At 40.0% G+C, this 16,515-nt stretch overlaps 1 protein-coding gene across 3 annotated transcripts in view; it reads right to left on the bottom strand.

Moving 5' to 3' along the window:
• Window positions 1-16,515, bottom strand: part of PLPPR5 (phospholipid phosphatase related 5) — a 135,954-nt gene that overhangs the window by 22,841 nt on the left and 96,598 nt on the right. Inside the window, exon 5 of one of the 3 annotated variants that reach the window (XM_005906505.3) lies at window positions 12,118-12,252. The exons of 1 other annotated variant lie outside the window; for it this stretch is intronic. In XM_005906505.3, coding sequence (XP_005906567.2) covers window positions 12,118-12,252 — 135 coding nt within the window. The remainder of the gene's footprint in view (window positions 1-12,117; window positions 12,253-16,515) is intronic. One more of the 3 variants, XM_005906506.3, reaches the window with a different exon arrangement.

The raw sequence follows: 16,515 nt of genomic DNA, 5'->3' as shown, positions 1-16,515 counted from the left end.
GCCAACAGAGGTCCGTCTAGTCAAGGCTATGGTTTTTCCAGTGGTCATGTATGGATGTGAGAGTTGGACTGTGAAGAAAGCTGAGCGCTGAAGAATTGATGCTTTTGAACTGTGGTGTTGGAGAAGACTCTTGAGAGTCCCTTGGACTGCAAGGAGATCCAACCAGCCCATTGTGAAGGAGATCAGCCCTGGGTGTTCTTTGGACTGATGCTAAAGCTGAAACTCCAGTACTTTGGCCACCTCATGCAAAGAGCTGACTCATTGGAAAAGACTCTGATGCTGGGAGGGATTGGGGGCAGGAGGCGAAGGGGACGACAGAGGATGAGATGGCTGGATGGTATCGCTGACTTGATGAACATGAGTCTGAGTGAACTCTGGGAGTTGGTGATGGACAGGGAGGCCTGGCGTGCTGCGATTCAAGGCGTCGCAAAGAGTCAGACACGACTGAGCGACTGAACTGAACTGAGTGTATTCATGTCAAACCTAATCTCCTTGAAGGCAGGAAAAGGGGATGAGATGGTTGGAAAGCATCACTGACTCCATGAACCCGAGTTTGAGCAAACTCTGGGAGACAGTGATGGCTAGGGAAACCTGGCGCACTACAGTCCATGGGGTTGCAAACTGTTGGACGTGACTTAGTGACTAAACAACAACAATCTCCCAATTCATCCCATCCTCCCCTTCATCCCCCATGTCCACATGTCAGTCCTCTATGTTTGTATCTGTATTCCTGCCCTGGAACTAGGTTCATCTGTACCATTTTTTTCAGATTCCACATATATGCGTTAATATACGATATTTGTTTTTCTCTTTCTGACTTACTTTACTCTGTATGACAGAGTCTAGGTCCATCCACATCTCTACAGATGACCCAATTTCCTTCCTTTTATGGCTGAATAATAGTCCATTGTATGTATGTATAACATCTTCTTTATCAATTCATCTATTGATGGACACTTAGGTTGCTTCTATGTCCTGGCTACTATAAATAGTGCCGCAATGAATATTAGGGTACATGTGTCTTTTTAAATTATGGAAGTTTCTTAAAAACTAAAAATAGAAGTACCATATGACCCAGCAATCCCACAACTGGGCATATACCCTGAGAGGCAGACTTTTGTTTTTTGGACTCCTGAGAGTGATTAACAGTGCCTTTGTATTTTTGCTAACCTCCTAAAGCCAGCACCCTTGAAGATTCTGTTTTGGATGCATGAGCTCTTGAAGGCAGGAGCCAGAAAAGGATGAGCTGGAAAGGGAGAAGTGGTGTGACTGAAGAAAAATGTTGGCTCCCTGGGACCTTCAGTTGGTGGGACGTGTGGGTCCTGAACATGAGAGGCACCTGCGCACAGTTTTTATAAGGGCCCCAGGACAGACAGGACCCAAAAGAGAGGTGTGCCAAGGGCAGCTGGACCCTGGCATGAGGCATAAAGACATGTGCACTACAACCAAGGTCTCCGTGCCCAATTTGGCTGAGAAAAGTACACTGAACGCTCTCAAAAGGCTTGTGTGAGTCATAAGGAAGGGGCACAGGAATTTAAATAATTCTGGGGGAATTTTTCCAAGGGACTTCGGTCAATTAGAATATATTGATAGTTAATACAAAGAAGCATAACCAGGACCTTCTTAAAGAGCAGCTGAAGAAGACTAATTTTAAAACATTGTAAGTATTTTAGTTACACAATTTTTCATGACTATAACCTCATCATAAGAAGAAAAGAGAAAGGGAGAAAAGGAAGAAAGAAAGGAAGGAAGGAATGAAAGAAGGGAGAAAGGGAAGAAGGGAGGAAAAGGAGGAAGAGCGAGCAACAATCAGGTCCACAATGTCAGTGGCTCTCAGATTAGTGTCTATAGGCAACCTTCCCACTTCTCTGTCTCATCTACATGATCTTTTTGTTTCCTACTAGAGAGAAACAGGTGGAGAAGGCAATGGCATCCACTCCAGTACTCTTGCCTGGACAATCCCATGGATGGAGGAGCCTGGTGGGCTGCGGTCCATGGGGTCGGGAAGAGTCGGACATGACTGAGTGACTTCACTTTCACTTTTCACTTTCCTGCACTGGAGAAGGAAATGGCAACCTACTCCAGTATTCTTGCCTGGAGAATCCCAGGGACAGGGAAGCCTGGTGGGCTGCCATCATGGGGTCACACAGAGTCGGACACGACTGAAGCGACTTAGCAGAGCAGCAGCAGAGAGAAATATCTTTGGTATTTTGCATAACTGGCTTCATCATATATAGACACATTTTATACACATCAACTTAAAAAAACACATTCTACAATATGTCAGAAAACTTTCCACATCTTGATTTACCTCATCCATTTCAGCTGTTGAATAGTAATAATAATTGGTAATGATTAAAGGCTTCAGAGGTGCCAGGCTGTTCTAAGTGCTTGCTTATTATGTTACTGAACTCTTATGGCTCTCATTCTATGAATCATTCTATGCAGGAGAAAACTGAGTCACAGAGCAATTAAGTAAGCTGCCCAAGATCCAAAGTACCCCAAACTGCCAGCCATTCTACCGCTAGAAACTGTAAACAGAAACACCACACTAAAATGTTCTGGATCCTACTGTAGGAATGTAGCCCAATGGATTTAATAAGTCACTACAGATAAACATTTAGACCTCTCCTGATTTGATATTACAAACAGCTGTAAGTAAAGTTACTGGTAACTTCAATGTTTAGTGAACATTGAGATATGATGGGCTGGTTTCCACAGATGATTAATTCTTTTCATAAAACCAAATGTAACGAATGTTCAGATTTACTTAGTCTTCAGAAAAATCATGACTTTCCCTCAAACTATGGTAATTAACTATATGATGAACTCCCTATAATTAAGGGATAAATTGTTGGCATTTCATAAGCAAGAACACTTGCATGCTGTAATTATTCTGTAGCTTACAGTTTATCAAATGTGTACTTTGACTATAAGAAGTTATATTAAGTACATAACTTCTAAAAGAAACCCATTGTCTGCTCTACACAAAACTGACAACCAGAAAATGACAGCTTGGCATAACCATGCTAAAACAATAGGCCACAACTGCCACCCAACTTTAACACGAGGCCCCCTTTCTCTCCTCAGAGGGCCAGCTTAAGGAGCTAATGTCACTTCCCAACTGTCAATTATAAAGATCAAACTACTAGGGAGGGTTTTTGCATTCACTTGTTTCCCATTGTGATCTATGATGAAAAGCAATGCATTTACTCCAAATATTCCTTATTAAAGAAGGAAGAGAAAGCTACTCTGGGCTTCTCTGAAGTGATGGCCTTCCTCCCTTTCTGGCTGATGAGCAGAAATACATATCCTCTCAGCAGTAGAGCTCCAAGGGGAAGCCCAAGATTCTGGATTTTCCTGTGTGAGTGCAGACAGGGTTCTGCCTGGAAACAGGGATGGAGAGAGTGGAGAGGGAAGGCAGAGCTCAACGGGGCGAGTGCCAATGCTCTAGGTGTGTAGAGGGAGAATCAAATTAGATTCCAATCATCTTTATTGCCTAACTATCAGATTGAAGATAAAGCACACGAATGTATCATGAACAAAAATGTTAAAGAATAAACACTGATCTCTTGCAATCAATAGATTCTAATAGAATACTTTTGCTTTCATCATCTAGTATCCTAAAAGTCGCTGTAAATAAAAATGAATTTGCATAAAATCAAGAACAGAAATATTTTCATCATTTAATACACATAATGATGTAATGGTATATAAGATATTTGGCAAGGCTAGCAGACCTCTAAAGAAACATTTTGCAAATAAATGTAAAAAAGTAGAAGACTGAGATTACTGTTCAAGTTAATATATTGAGAGGTGCTTAAAATACCTAATTTTTACCCTGACGATTTTCTTCAAAGTATATTTAAGATCTCTACCTAATTGCTACTGCTTTTTGTATTTAAAGTTCAACAAGATCTAATTTTATATGTATTATTCACTTCAGTTCAGTTTAGTCGCTCAGTCATGTCAGACTCTTTGCGACCCTGTGGACTGCAGCACATCAGGCTTCCCTGTCCACCACCAACTCCCGGAGCTTGCCCAAACTCAAGTCCATCAAGTCAGTGGTGCCATCCAACCATCTCATCCTCTGTTATCCTCTTCTCCTCCTGCCTTCAATCTTTCCAATTCCCAGCATCAGGGTATTTTCCAATGAGTCAGTTCTTTGCATCAGGTGGCCAAAGTACTGGAGTTTCAGCTTCAACATCAGTCCTTCCAATGAATATTCAGGACTGATTTCCTTTAGGATGGACTGGTTGGATCTCCTTGCAGTCCAAGGGACTCTCATGAGTCTTCTCCAACAACACAGTTCAAAAGCATCAACTCTTTGGCGCTCAGCTTTCTTTATAGTCCAACTTTCAAATCCATATATGACTACCGGAAAAACCATAGCTTTGACTGTATGGAGTTCTGTCAGTAAAGTAATGTCTCTGCTTTCTAATATGCTGTCTAGGGTTGTCATATCTTTCTTCCAAGGAGTAAGTGTCTTTTAATTTCATGGCTGCAGTCACCATCTGCAGTGATTTTGGAGCCCAAGAAAATGAAGTCTGTCACTGTTTCTATTGTTTCCCTATTTACCATGAAGTGATGGGACTGGATGCCATTGTCTTAGTTTTTTGAATATTGAGTTTAAAGCCAGCATTTTCACTCTCCTCTTTCACTTTTATCATGAGGCTCTTTAGTTCCTCTTCACTTTCTGTCATAATGGTGGTGTCATCTGCATATCTGAGGTTATTAATATTTCTTCTGGCAATCTTGAATCCAACTTGTGCTTCACCCAATCCAGCATTTCTCATGATGTACTCTGCATATAAGTTAAATATGCAAGGTGACAATATACAGCCTTGATGTATTCCTTTCCCAATTTGGAACCAGTCTGTTGTTCCATGTCCTGTTCTAACTGTTACTTCTTGACCTGCATACAGATTTCTCAGGAGGCAGGTCAGGTGGTCTGGTATTCTCATCTCTTTAAAAATCTTCACTTAGATATATATTTTATTGGGGCTTATCAGGTGGTGCTACTGGTAAAGAACCCGCCTGCCAATTCAGGAGACATAAAAAAGAGGATTTGATCCCTGGGTAGGGAAGATCCCCTGGAGCAGGGCATGGCAACCCACTCCAGTATTGTTGCTTGGAGAATCTCACCAACAGAGGAGCCCTGCAGGCTACAGTCCATGGGGTCACAAAGAGTTGGACACAACTGAAGCAACTAGCATGCATGTATGTATATATTTTATTACATAGGTATATATCTTGAATCGCTATCCTGTATAATTTTTCTTTGCTGTTTACCAATGACATGGACATTTGCAATCTGATTAACTACTTGAGTTTCCCAGGTGGTACAATGGTAGAATCCACGTGCAAAAAGATCTCCTGGAGAAGGAAGTGACAACCCATTACAGTTTTCTTCCTGGAAAATTCCATGGACTGAGGAGCCTGGTGGGCTATAGTCCACTGGGTTGCAAAGAATCGGACATGACTAAACAGCACACACATAACTACTTGGGAGCCTTTCTTCACTGTATAATGAGGACATTTATTGTAAGAGGGCATCAGCTAAACCACGCCAATGATAACCCTGTATGCGAGACAGCAAAAGAGACACTGATGTATAGAACACTCTTTTGGACTCTGTGGGAGAGGGAGAGGGTGGGATGATTTGTGAGAATGGCATTGAAACATGTATAATATCATATATGAAATGAATCACCAGTCCAAGTTTGATGCATGATACTGGATGCTTGGGGCTGGTGTACTGGGATGACCCAGAGGGATGGTACAGGGAGGGAGGAGGGAGGGGGTTCGGGATGGGGAACACGTGTATACCTGTGGTGGATTCATGTTGATGTATGGCAAAACCAATACAATATTGTAAAGTAATTAACCTCCATTTAAAATAAATAAATTTATATTAAAAAATAAATAAAAATTAAAAAAAATAATCAATGACTTAGAGAAGGAGTTTATTTCTTTTTCAGAACCACCTAGGGTATGTATATGGACTGCTCCATGAGCTCATCCAGAACCCAGGTTGTCCAGGAGTATTGGTCATCTTCAAAAATAAAATATTATTCCAGTCACTTATCTTTCCATTTGGTGATAAGGAGTACAGACTGTCCAGCACAAGAGTTTTCAAAGAGATGACCCAGAGGTTGTGGCACCTACCCTTCTGCTTACACTGCATGGGTCTAAACTTGGTTACTAGGTCACACCTAACTGCAGGGCAAGCTGGGGAATAAAGACTACAGACGGACAACCATGAGTGTAGTTAAAACTGGAGTGAGAAACTCAGTTACTGAAAGGAAGAAGAGGAGAAGGAATACTGATCATCTATTAGCAGTCTTTGCCACTATAATGATGAAAGTGAAAATGCTAGTTGCTCAGTCATGTCCGGGCTACCTCTTTGCATGGAACTCTTTCCATGGAATTCTCCAGGCAAGAATACTAGAGTGGGTAGCCATTCCCTTCTCCAGAGTACTTTCCCAACCCAGGGATTGAACCTGGATCTACTGCCTTGAAGGCAAATTCTTTACCACTGAGCCACGAGGGATACTCAGCTTTAAAAACTGTTGCAAAGAACAAAATTATACTTTGTAGAGCACAGAAGTGGTTTTGTGGAAGCAATTAGTATAGCATTTGGCACATTGTGCATGATCACTAAATGGTCATTGTTCTTTTTATTGTCATCATCACCATCATCATCATCTAGTGTCTCTATCATTTAAATGCTTAAAATCCTTCCACAGTATCATGGATAAGTGCTTATTTAGCTATTCTTGAATCCCTATAGTAAAAAGAAATTTCATTGCTTTTAAGGTGGAAAAGTTATTAACTAACTTCTAGACATTATTTATCTTCCTACACTTCCTTTTCTTTCATCCTCAGGGGGGGCGGCCGAGAGGAGATACCCCACGCCCCTAAGCCCGAGGCCAGGGGCGGCGCTCCGGAGGAGCAACCCAGGCCCCTAAGCCTGAGGCCAAGGGCAGCGGCGGCGGCGGGGAGGAGCAACCGCAGGACAGAGGCCAGGGGTGGTGGCTGGGAGGACCAACCCCACATCGAAGGAGCCCTGGCTGCGCGGGCGCAGGAGGGCCTAGAGGAGCTATCCCATATTAAAGGTCAGGAAGGGCGGTGGTGAGGAGATATCCCTCGGTCCAAGGTAAGGAGCAATGGCTGCGCTTTTCTGGAGCAGCCATGAAGAGATACCCCACGCCAAGGTAAGAGAAACCAAAGTAAGACAGTAGGTGTTGTAAGAGGGCATCAGAGGGCAAACACACTGAAACCATACTCACAGAAAACTACTCAATCTAATCACACCAGGACCACAGCCTTGTCTAACTCAATGAAACTAAGCCATGCCCGTGGGGCAACCCAAGACGGGCAGGTCATGGTGGAGAGATTTGACAGAATGTGGTCCACTGGAGAAGGGAATGGCAAACCACTTCAGTATTCTTGCCTTGAGAACCCCATGAACAGTATGAAAAGGCAAAATGATAGGATACTGAAAGAGAAACTCCCCAGATCAGTAGGTGCCCAATATGCTACCGGAGATCAGTGGAGAAATAACTCCAGAAAGAATGAAGGCGTGGAGCCAAAGCAAAAAGAATACCCAGTTCTGGATGTGACTGGTGATAGAAGCAAGGTCCGATGCTGTAAAGAGCAATATTGCACAGGAACCTGAAATGTCAGGTCCATGAATCAAGGCAAATTGGAAGTGGTCAAACAAGAGATGGCAAGAGTGAATGTCGACATTCTAGGAATCAGCGAACTGAAATGGACTAGAATGGGTGAATTTAACTCAGATGACCATTATATCTACTACTGCGGGCAGGAATCCCTCAGAAGAAATGGAGTAACCATCATGGTCAACAAAAGAGTCTGAAATGAAGTACTTGGATGCAATCTCAAAAACGACAGAAAGATCTCTGTTCATTTCCAAGGCAAACCATTCAATATCACAGTAATCCAAGTCTATGCCCCAACCAGTAATGCTGAAGAAGCTGAAGTTGAATGGTTCTATGAAGACCTACAAGACCTTTCAGAACTAACACCCAAAAAAGATGTCGTTTTCATTATAGAGGACTGGAATGCAAAAGTAGGAAGTCAAGAAACACCTAGGGTAACAGGCAAATTTGGCCTTGGAATACGGAATGAAGCAGGGCAAAGACTAATAGAGTTTTGCCAAGAAAATGCACTGGTCATAACAAACACCCTCTTCCACCAACACAAGAGAAGACTCTATACATTGACATCACCAGATGGTCAACACCAAAATCAGATTGATTATATTCTTTGCAGCCAAAGATGGAGAAGCTCTATACAGTCAGCAAAAACAAGACCAGGATCTGACTGTGGCTCAGATCATGAACTCCTTATTGCCAAATTCAGACTGAAATTGAAGAAAGTAGGGAAAACCACTAGACCATTCAGGTATGACCTAAATCAAATCCCTTATGACTATATAGTGGATGTGAGAAATAGATTTAAGGGCCTAGATCTGATAGATAGAGTGCCTGATGAACTATGGACAGAGGTTCGTGACATTGTACAGGAGACAGGGATCAAGACCATTCCCATAGAAAAGAAATGCAAAAAAGCAAAATGGCTGTCTGAGGAGGCCTTACAAATAGCTGTGAAAAGAAGAGAAGCGAAAAGCAAAGGAGAAAAGGAAAGATATAAACATCTGAATACAGAGTTCCAAAGAATAGCAAGAAGAGATAGGAAAGCCTTCTTCAGCGATCAACGCAAAGAAATAGAGGAAAACAACAGAATGGGAAAGACTAGGGATCTCTTCAAGAAAATCAGAGATACCAAAGGAACATTTCATGCAAAGATGAGCTCAATAAAGGACAGAAATGGTATGGACCTAACAGAAGCAGAAGCTATTAAGAAGAGATGGCAAGAATACACAGAAGAACTGTACAAAAAAGATCTTCACGACCCAGATAATCACGATGGTGTGATCACTGACCTAGAGCCAGACATCCTGGAATGTGAAGTCAAGTGGGCCTTAGAAAGCATCACTACGAACAAAGCTAGTGGAGGTGATGGAATTCTAGTTGAGCTATTCCAAATCCTCAAAGATGATGCTGTGGAAGTACTGCACTCAATATGCCAGCAAATTTGGAAAACTCAGCAGTGGCCACAGGACTGGAAAAGTTCAGTTTTCATTCCAATCCCAAAGAAAGGCAATGCCAAAGAATGCTCAAACTACTGCACAATTGCATTCATCTCACACGTTAGTAAAGTAACGCTCAAAATTCTCCAAGCCAGGCTTCAGCAATATGTGAACTGTGAACTTCCTGATGTTCAAGCTGGTTTTAGAAAAGGCAGAGAAACCAGAGATCAAATTGCCAACATCTGCTGGATCATCGCAAAAGCAAGAGAGTTCCAGAAAAACATCTATTTCTGCTTTATTGACTATGCCAAAGCTTTTGACTGTGTGGATCACAATCAACTGTGGACAATTCTTCAAGAGATGGGAATACCAGACCACCTGACCTGCCTCTTGAGAAACCCATATGCAGGTCAGGAAGCAACAGTTAGAACTGGACATGGAACAACAGACTGGTTCCAAATAGGAAAAGAATTTCGTCAAGGCTGTATATTGTCATCCTGTTTATTTAACTTCTATGCAGAGTACATCATGAGAAACGCTGGACTGGAAGAAACACAAACTGGAATCAAGATTGCCAGGAGAAATATCAATAACCTCAGATATGCAGATGACACCACCCTTATGGCAGAAAGTGAAGAGGAACTCAAAAGCCTCTTGATGAAAGTGAAAGTGGAGAGTGAAAAAGTTGGCTTAAAGCTCAACATTCAGAAAACGAAGATCATGGCATCCGGTCCCACCACTGCATGGGAAATAGATGGAGAAATAGTGGAAACAGTGTCAGATTTTATTTTTGGGGGCTCCAAAATCACTATAGATGGTGACTGCAGTCATGAAATTAAAAGACGCTTGCTCCTTGGAAGGAAAGTTATGACCAACCTAGACAGTACATTAAAAAGCAGAGACATTACTTTGCCAACAAAGGTCCGTCTAGTCAAGGCTATGGTTTTTCCTGTGGTCATATATGGATGTGAGAGTTGGACTGTGAAGAAGGCTGAGCGCCGAAGAATTCATGCTTTTGAAATGTGGTGTTGGAGAAGACTCTTGAGAGTCCCTTGGACTGCAAGGAGATCCAACCAGTCCATTCTGAAGGAGATCAGCCCTGGGATTTCTTTGGAAGGAATGATGCTAAAGCTGAAACTCCAGTACTTTGGCCACCTCAAGCGAAGAGTTGACTCATTGGAAAAGACTCTGATGCTGGGAGGGATTGGGGGCAGGAGGAGAAGGGGACGACATAGGATGAGATGGCTGGATGGCATCATTGACTCGATGTACGTGAGTCTCAGTGAACTCTGGGAGTTGGTGATGGACAGGGAGGCCTGGAGTGCTGTGATTCATGGGGTCGCAAAGAGTCGGACACAACTGAGCGACTGATCTGATCTGATCTGAATTGTGATCTCTGAGATCCCATAAAACAAACTGCATCCCTCTGTCATACAACAGTCCTTCAGATATTTATGGGAAGCTATTGCTTCTTTCTTGAGTTTCCTTTTCCTATAAACTTATTATTTTTTAAACAATATTTTTATTCCTTCCAGTCTCACAATTCATGACTTTGACTCTACTCAGCATCTTAGACACATCTAGTTACTCACTTAAAAAAATTTACTGTCAACTTTTATGTTTTAATCAAAGTTCATCTGATAACCATGTCACCAAGGGTAGTACACTGTATACCAAGTTTACCTGAGAAAGCAAACCATCAATCCCTCATTCAGGATATCATTTTCCCTAAGTGGGACTTAAAACTATATTAACTTCTGGCAGTCATATCATGTTGTTGACCCATGCGGAATGGTAGACTCTTAAACCCTCTGAGCGTTTTGCATTTGTGCAGTTAACCTAGACATACCCTGCCCTACAGGAACTTTTTAAAGTCCAAATGTGAAATGCTTCCTTTATTTCTAGTTAATTGTTATTTGTACATTTATTGCAATCTTCCAAGAATTTTTAATATTTCATCCAATGTATCAATTATCCCTCACAGATTCACCTGGGGCTTCCCAGGTGAATGACTCAGTGGTAAAGGCTCCACCTGTCAATGTAGGAGCTGCAGGAGACGTGGGTCGATCCCTGGGTAAGGAAGATCCTCTGGAGTAGGAAATGGCAACCCACCTCTGTATTCTTGCCAGGATAATCCCATGGACTGCAGTTCACGGGGTTGCAAAGAGTCAGACATGACTGAGCATGTATCCTATATGACCCCTCCACAGATTCATACCATCTAAACCCCAAATTAGCATCTATTAATAACTTCATCTAAGATATTGATCAAAATCTGGATGTGGACAGGGCTGAGAAGCCATTAGTAACCCTCTGTCACTAAATGAGCAGTCATTTAACCAGTTACATACATGCATGAATGCATCATCGCTTAAGAAATATTAACCTATCTAGCTCACAGAAGTCTCAAGAAAAGTTATTACAACCTGGCTTTTCTGTTCATTGCTATGTTCCATGAGGCCTTGACCTGCTACTCAAAGTGCTACCTCATCAGGCTCCCTTAAGCCCAGCCTGATCCCAGGGCCTCCCTGATCAGGAAAGCACAGTGGTGTTTCCCTGAGGCCAGAACTTTACACACTGAGATTTAACAATATTTATTGAGTCCTGAGTATGTGCCAGTTACACTACACAGATTTTCATATAAATGAAGCATGGAAGAAATGGAATATGTATTATTAAAAATGTATACATTCTCAAGTAAAACTTATATTTTGCCCATGCATGGGACCACTGTATAACATTCCTTATCTTAAAGCTATGGCAAATTACAGCACAGTCCATGTACAGACTCAACTTTTAAGCCTGAGAGGTTCCAAGAAATGTTTTCTATGTGATATGCATTTTTCAAAGATGTTCTCTTCAGTGATTAAGTTCTTGCTAAATACCACATTAGACTCTGAGCTTATTTTAGCTAATAAAAAATGTGAAAGAACTCTCAAGAATAATTATTCATTTGCTCTAGAGAACAATCGCACTTTAGAATTTAAATTATGAATCACCTGTACAGATGTTACCTTTTCCAAAGGACTTTCTACTCGAGGAATGCTTATCATTGGCAGCTGTGCCAGGCTATCCGTGTGTGTATGCTCATTTTCTGGTTGTCTTCCTTTGAAATTATTTACCACACATACAACCTACAATTTCAGGAAAAAATACAATTAAAACATAGCCATGCTCCCTATAAACATGATCTTTGTGAGCAGCCTGATTAATCACAGTAATAAAGTATTGGCATGACTTAAATACTACATGTCTATAACTTTACATTCAAATTTATCTTGTAGTCCAGTGCAAGTGTGTTCAAGAGTATTCATCAATTAATATGTAGCTCAGTTAATAATGACAATGCTATTATTCCAAAATTTTCATTAAATTAGGTTATAGTCATTGCTCAAACTGATAAAAATAACACCATAACCTTATAAAAATTCATAGCAAGCTAACCTTTCCTTAATGTGGCTAACCTACAACTTAATTTAAATGCTAATTATATCCCATTGCTTCAAGATCATTACATTCATAATACACCTACTACGATTGGCACTTTCTAATTTAGTAGCATCATTAACCCTAGTTTATTGTCTATTATCACATCCCATATATATTTGGCATTTCAACAACAGCTTGCCGTGGCTACCACTAAAATAGAAGACCTTTTACACAAAGCAAACTGACCCTTGTTTCAATTGATTATATCCCATACTAAACCAGAATTTCTCATATTCTACTGTACATGAAAATAAAGTTCTGGTACTTAAAAAAAAAAGACGTTCCTAAGCCGTCTCCTAAAAATTCTGCTTTCGTAGATAGAAGGATAAGGTTTAGGAGTTGCCACTTTTAAAAGGCATTTCTAAAGCTTCTGATGTAGGTGGATCAAATTTCAAGAATTAGTGATTTAAATAATACAGGAAAATTAGTTGCTTATATTGCTTATACTGAACTAGTAGGTAAGATATTCTTGAGCCTTCTTTTTCTGAGTTTTATATTCTATTATCAAACTGAAATACAGAATTTACTTGTAGCTAGTTTATAACTTAACATTCATTTAATAAATAAATGCTTAATATACTATCACAGGTTTACATTGTATATTTTCCACAGATCACACTGGAAAGTGTAGGGCTCATTATTGAATACTTTCAAAGGTCAACACATCTTGATTGTTCTCCAGCTTTTAAATTAAATTTTGAAATCTGCAAAATAACACACACTATTAAACTTTATCTCAGAAAAAATTTCCTTGCAAATGGATATATACTTATTACCTTTCAATTCTTTGAATAATTACAGATCAGAAGCACAGATCAAAGCCTAATAACTTAATACTCAATTTCATCACTACCATCAAGATCTTTAGAGTAAAGTCGTGGCAAAGATTTGGAAATGGGTACCTGATAAACGTTCTATCAAATGATGAGCCTGCAAAGGACTAATAGACAGTAACTGACCTAAAGTAGAGGTCAGCAAATTTTGTCTGTAATGAGTAGATAGGACATATTTTTGGCTTTGCGGGTATACAATCTCTGCAGCAAGTATTCAGCTCTGCCATTTTGGTGTGGAAGCAGCAAAGGATAGAATCAAGAATTTGAGCCAACAACAATATAACAAACAGCAGTTTCATACCCATTTCATGAAATATACATACACACACATTTTCTTTGCATTAATATTATGCATGCTAAGTCACTTCAGTTATGTCCAACTCTTTGTGACCCTATGGACTGTAGCCTACTAGGCTCATCTGTCCATGGGATTCTCTAGGCAAGAATACTTGAGTTGGCTGCCATGCCCTCCTCCAGGGGATCTTTCCAATCCAGGGATCAAACCCTCGTCTCTTATGCCTCCTAAATTATCAAGTGGGTTCTTTACCACTATGGCCACCTGGGAAGCACCATTAATATTATATAAATTTATGGAAAATCAGCAGGTGAAAAAAACTGCTACAAATTCTTCTGAATTAAAATTTGCTGAAATAACTATATACACAGACAAATGGAAGTCATTAGATGAAGAACAGATTTAACAGTGGCTACTGAAATTAGTATAATTGCTTTTTATACTAATTTTGGTTCAGAAAACTCTGAAAGATATTACCAGTTATCTCTTTGCCTTAATTGAGGGTCAGGACAACACCACTGAAGCAGCTAAGAATTCACATGTGAAATATTTAAATGCCTAACACATAGCAGATATTCATTAAAGCATCTATTAACATAATGATTACTCTTCATTACTGTTATTATTTAAATTATAAGGAAGGAAATTATCATAGAATCATATTCAAATATTTAGTAAGTCTTGTCTGGTAACATTCACAAAGATGAAATTGACTTCCTATTAGAAAAATGCTCATAGGAAATAGCAATAGACATGGTTTTTGAGGCTGAGTCTGCATGTTCTGTTCTTGGACAGTCCTCTGGGTCTCAGTTTTCTCAATTTGAAAGTGAAGAAGTTGTGACAGATCAGCAAGGTCAGTTCCATTTCTTTGGTTGTCAAAGGTATGAAAAATTCAACAAACGTTCAAAATAAAACCCAAGATGTGCCCATCTTCTGACCCTACTCCAAACCTTGATCCTTTTCTGGATTCTCTCAGGGAAAGGTAATTCCCCCTCATCCCCAAATGCAGTTGCATGTGGCTGAAAGCTTGAACACCTCTTGTACTCAACCAGTCATTCAATTTGTTCAATTCTTCCTCCTAAAGATTTTGATTTCTTATATCTGCCTTGTTCTATCTCGAACACCAACTCCAAAGACTAAGCAATCATCATTACTTGCCTGAATTCCTGCATGGCTTTCTCAAGACTAAATCCAATCTTGACTCCCTCCAATCCCTCTCTACAAAGAAGTGAGAATGGTCTTTCCAAAATGCAAATTTTATCATGTCGACCTCCTTAAAACTATTTTGTGGCTTGGCTTCTCATTCCTCTCAAAATGTAAACTCAGGTCCACCTTTCAGCCTTCTTTCTCTATTTTGCAAACACCTTCTATTTCCTTTCACTTCCTTTTGTTTGGAATACTCATCTCCACTGTCTTTGGGCATCATATCTCATTCATCTGTGATATCTCATCTCTGCATCACCGCCTTATTAGTCTTCCTTGATCCCAGGCTGTTTTTATTTGCTGGCAAGGACCTATGATTCTTTTCTCTGAAATACCTATCTCTATATGAAATTATATATCTGCAAGCATAGCATTCTGGTTGACGTGATTCTCTTCCAAGGTTATCATCTCCATGGAAGCAGACATGCTTCTTTTTCTGATCACTATTCTATTCTCAGTGCCAGGTGAATGAACAGATTAATAAATGAGCATGAATCCAGGATAAAAATTCTCAAATTTTCTGATGTTCCTATATAATTGAAAGTGACTTTCTTTAGAAACATTCTATTTTTACATTAGTGGTTTCCATGAGTATAATTCTACTCTCTCTTCCAAAAAATAACACTAGTAATAAGTCACCATTACATATACATTTTTGTTTTCTTTTTCCAGTAGTGATAATAAATTAATCTGATCCATTTGTGATCAGTTTGCCTCTTCCTTGTGGCAAATAAAACATCTCTGCTGTATGGGGTTACGTTCATGGGCTTTGGGGTCAACCAGGCCTGGGGCTTAATCCTGGGCTCTTTTATTTACTAATTCTGTGAGCCTAGGCAAACTATTTAATATAACTAGATCTGTCTGCTTTATCTGCAAAACTAGGACAATAATAATTGGGTCTCACCGTGCGTGAAGATTAATTGAGTTAATGCAGTAAAGAATACTCAAATAACTCTTTATTATTACTATTAGGAAAATGCATGATAACCTGACAAGCTCTTGCTTTGGTCAGTAAACTTGAATTATCCTGCCTGACACTGTAATATCCATCTTTCTTGCAAGTACTTTGAGGTGTCCATTTTTATAAAATAATATGAATCAATCTACAATAATAAAGTCATCAAAGGTGAAGAGTATGGTATCCATAGCCTTCTCTGTACCATGCAATTGACTGACTTGACTACATATGTGATTTCACTTAACCCTCAAAAGAGCTCTGGGAAATAAATAAAACAGTTCATTCATTCATTCATCAAATATCTCCTGAGAACTTCCTATATAACACTGGGAATATACAGTGATGAAAACAAACACCATCTCTGTAAGTGGTTTACATTCTAGAGGGTTTGAGAGCAAAAGACAAAACTCAAAATCGTGCAGTGGAGAAAAGTGAATAGGAAATGAGGAAAGGAGTCCGGGGGAGAGGTAATCACTTTAAATACAGTTCAGGGGAGGCCACACTTTAGGAATAATAAGGAGCTACGTGGGATGGTCAATATCACATTGAGGAAAACTGGCAAAAAAAGTGGCAACAGCAGGATTCAATCTAGGTTTTTCTGACTCCCACACCTGTTTTG

Source organism: Bos mutus, chromosome 3 (genome assembly GCF_027580195.1).
Source record: "Bos mutus isolate GX-2022 chromosome 3, NWIPB_WYAK_1.1, whole genome shotgun sequence".
NCBI lineage: Eukaryota > Metazoa > Chordata > Mammalia > Artiodactyla > Bovidae > Bos > Bos mutus.
Note: the sequence above shows the minus strand (reverse complement) of the source record. Positions and strands in the feature narration are given on the sequence as shown.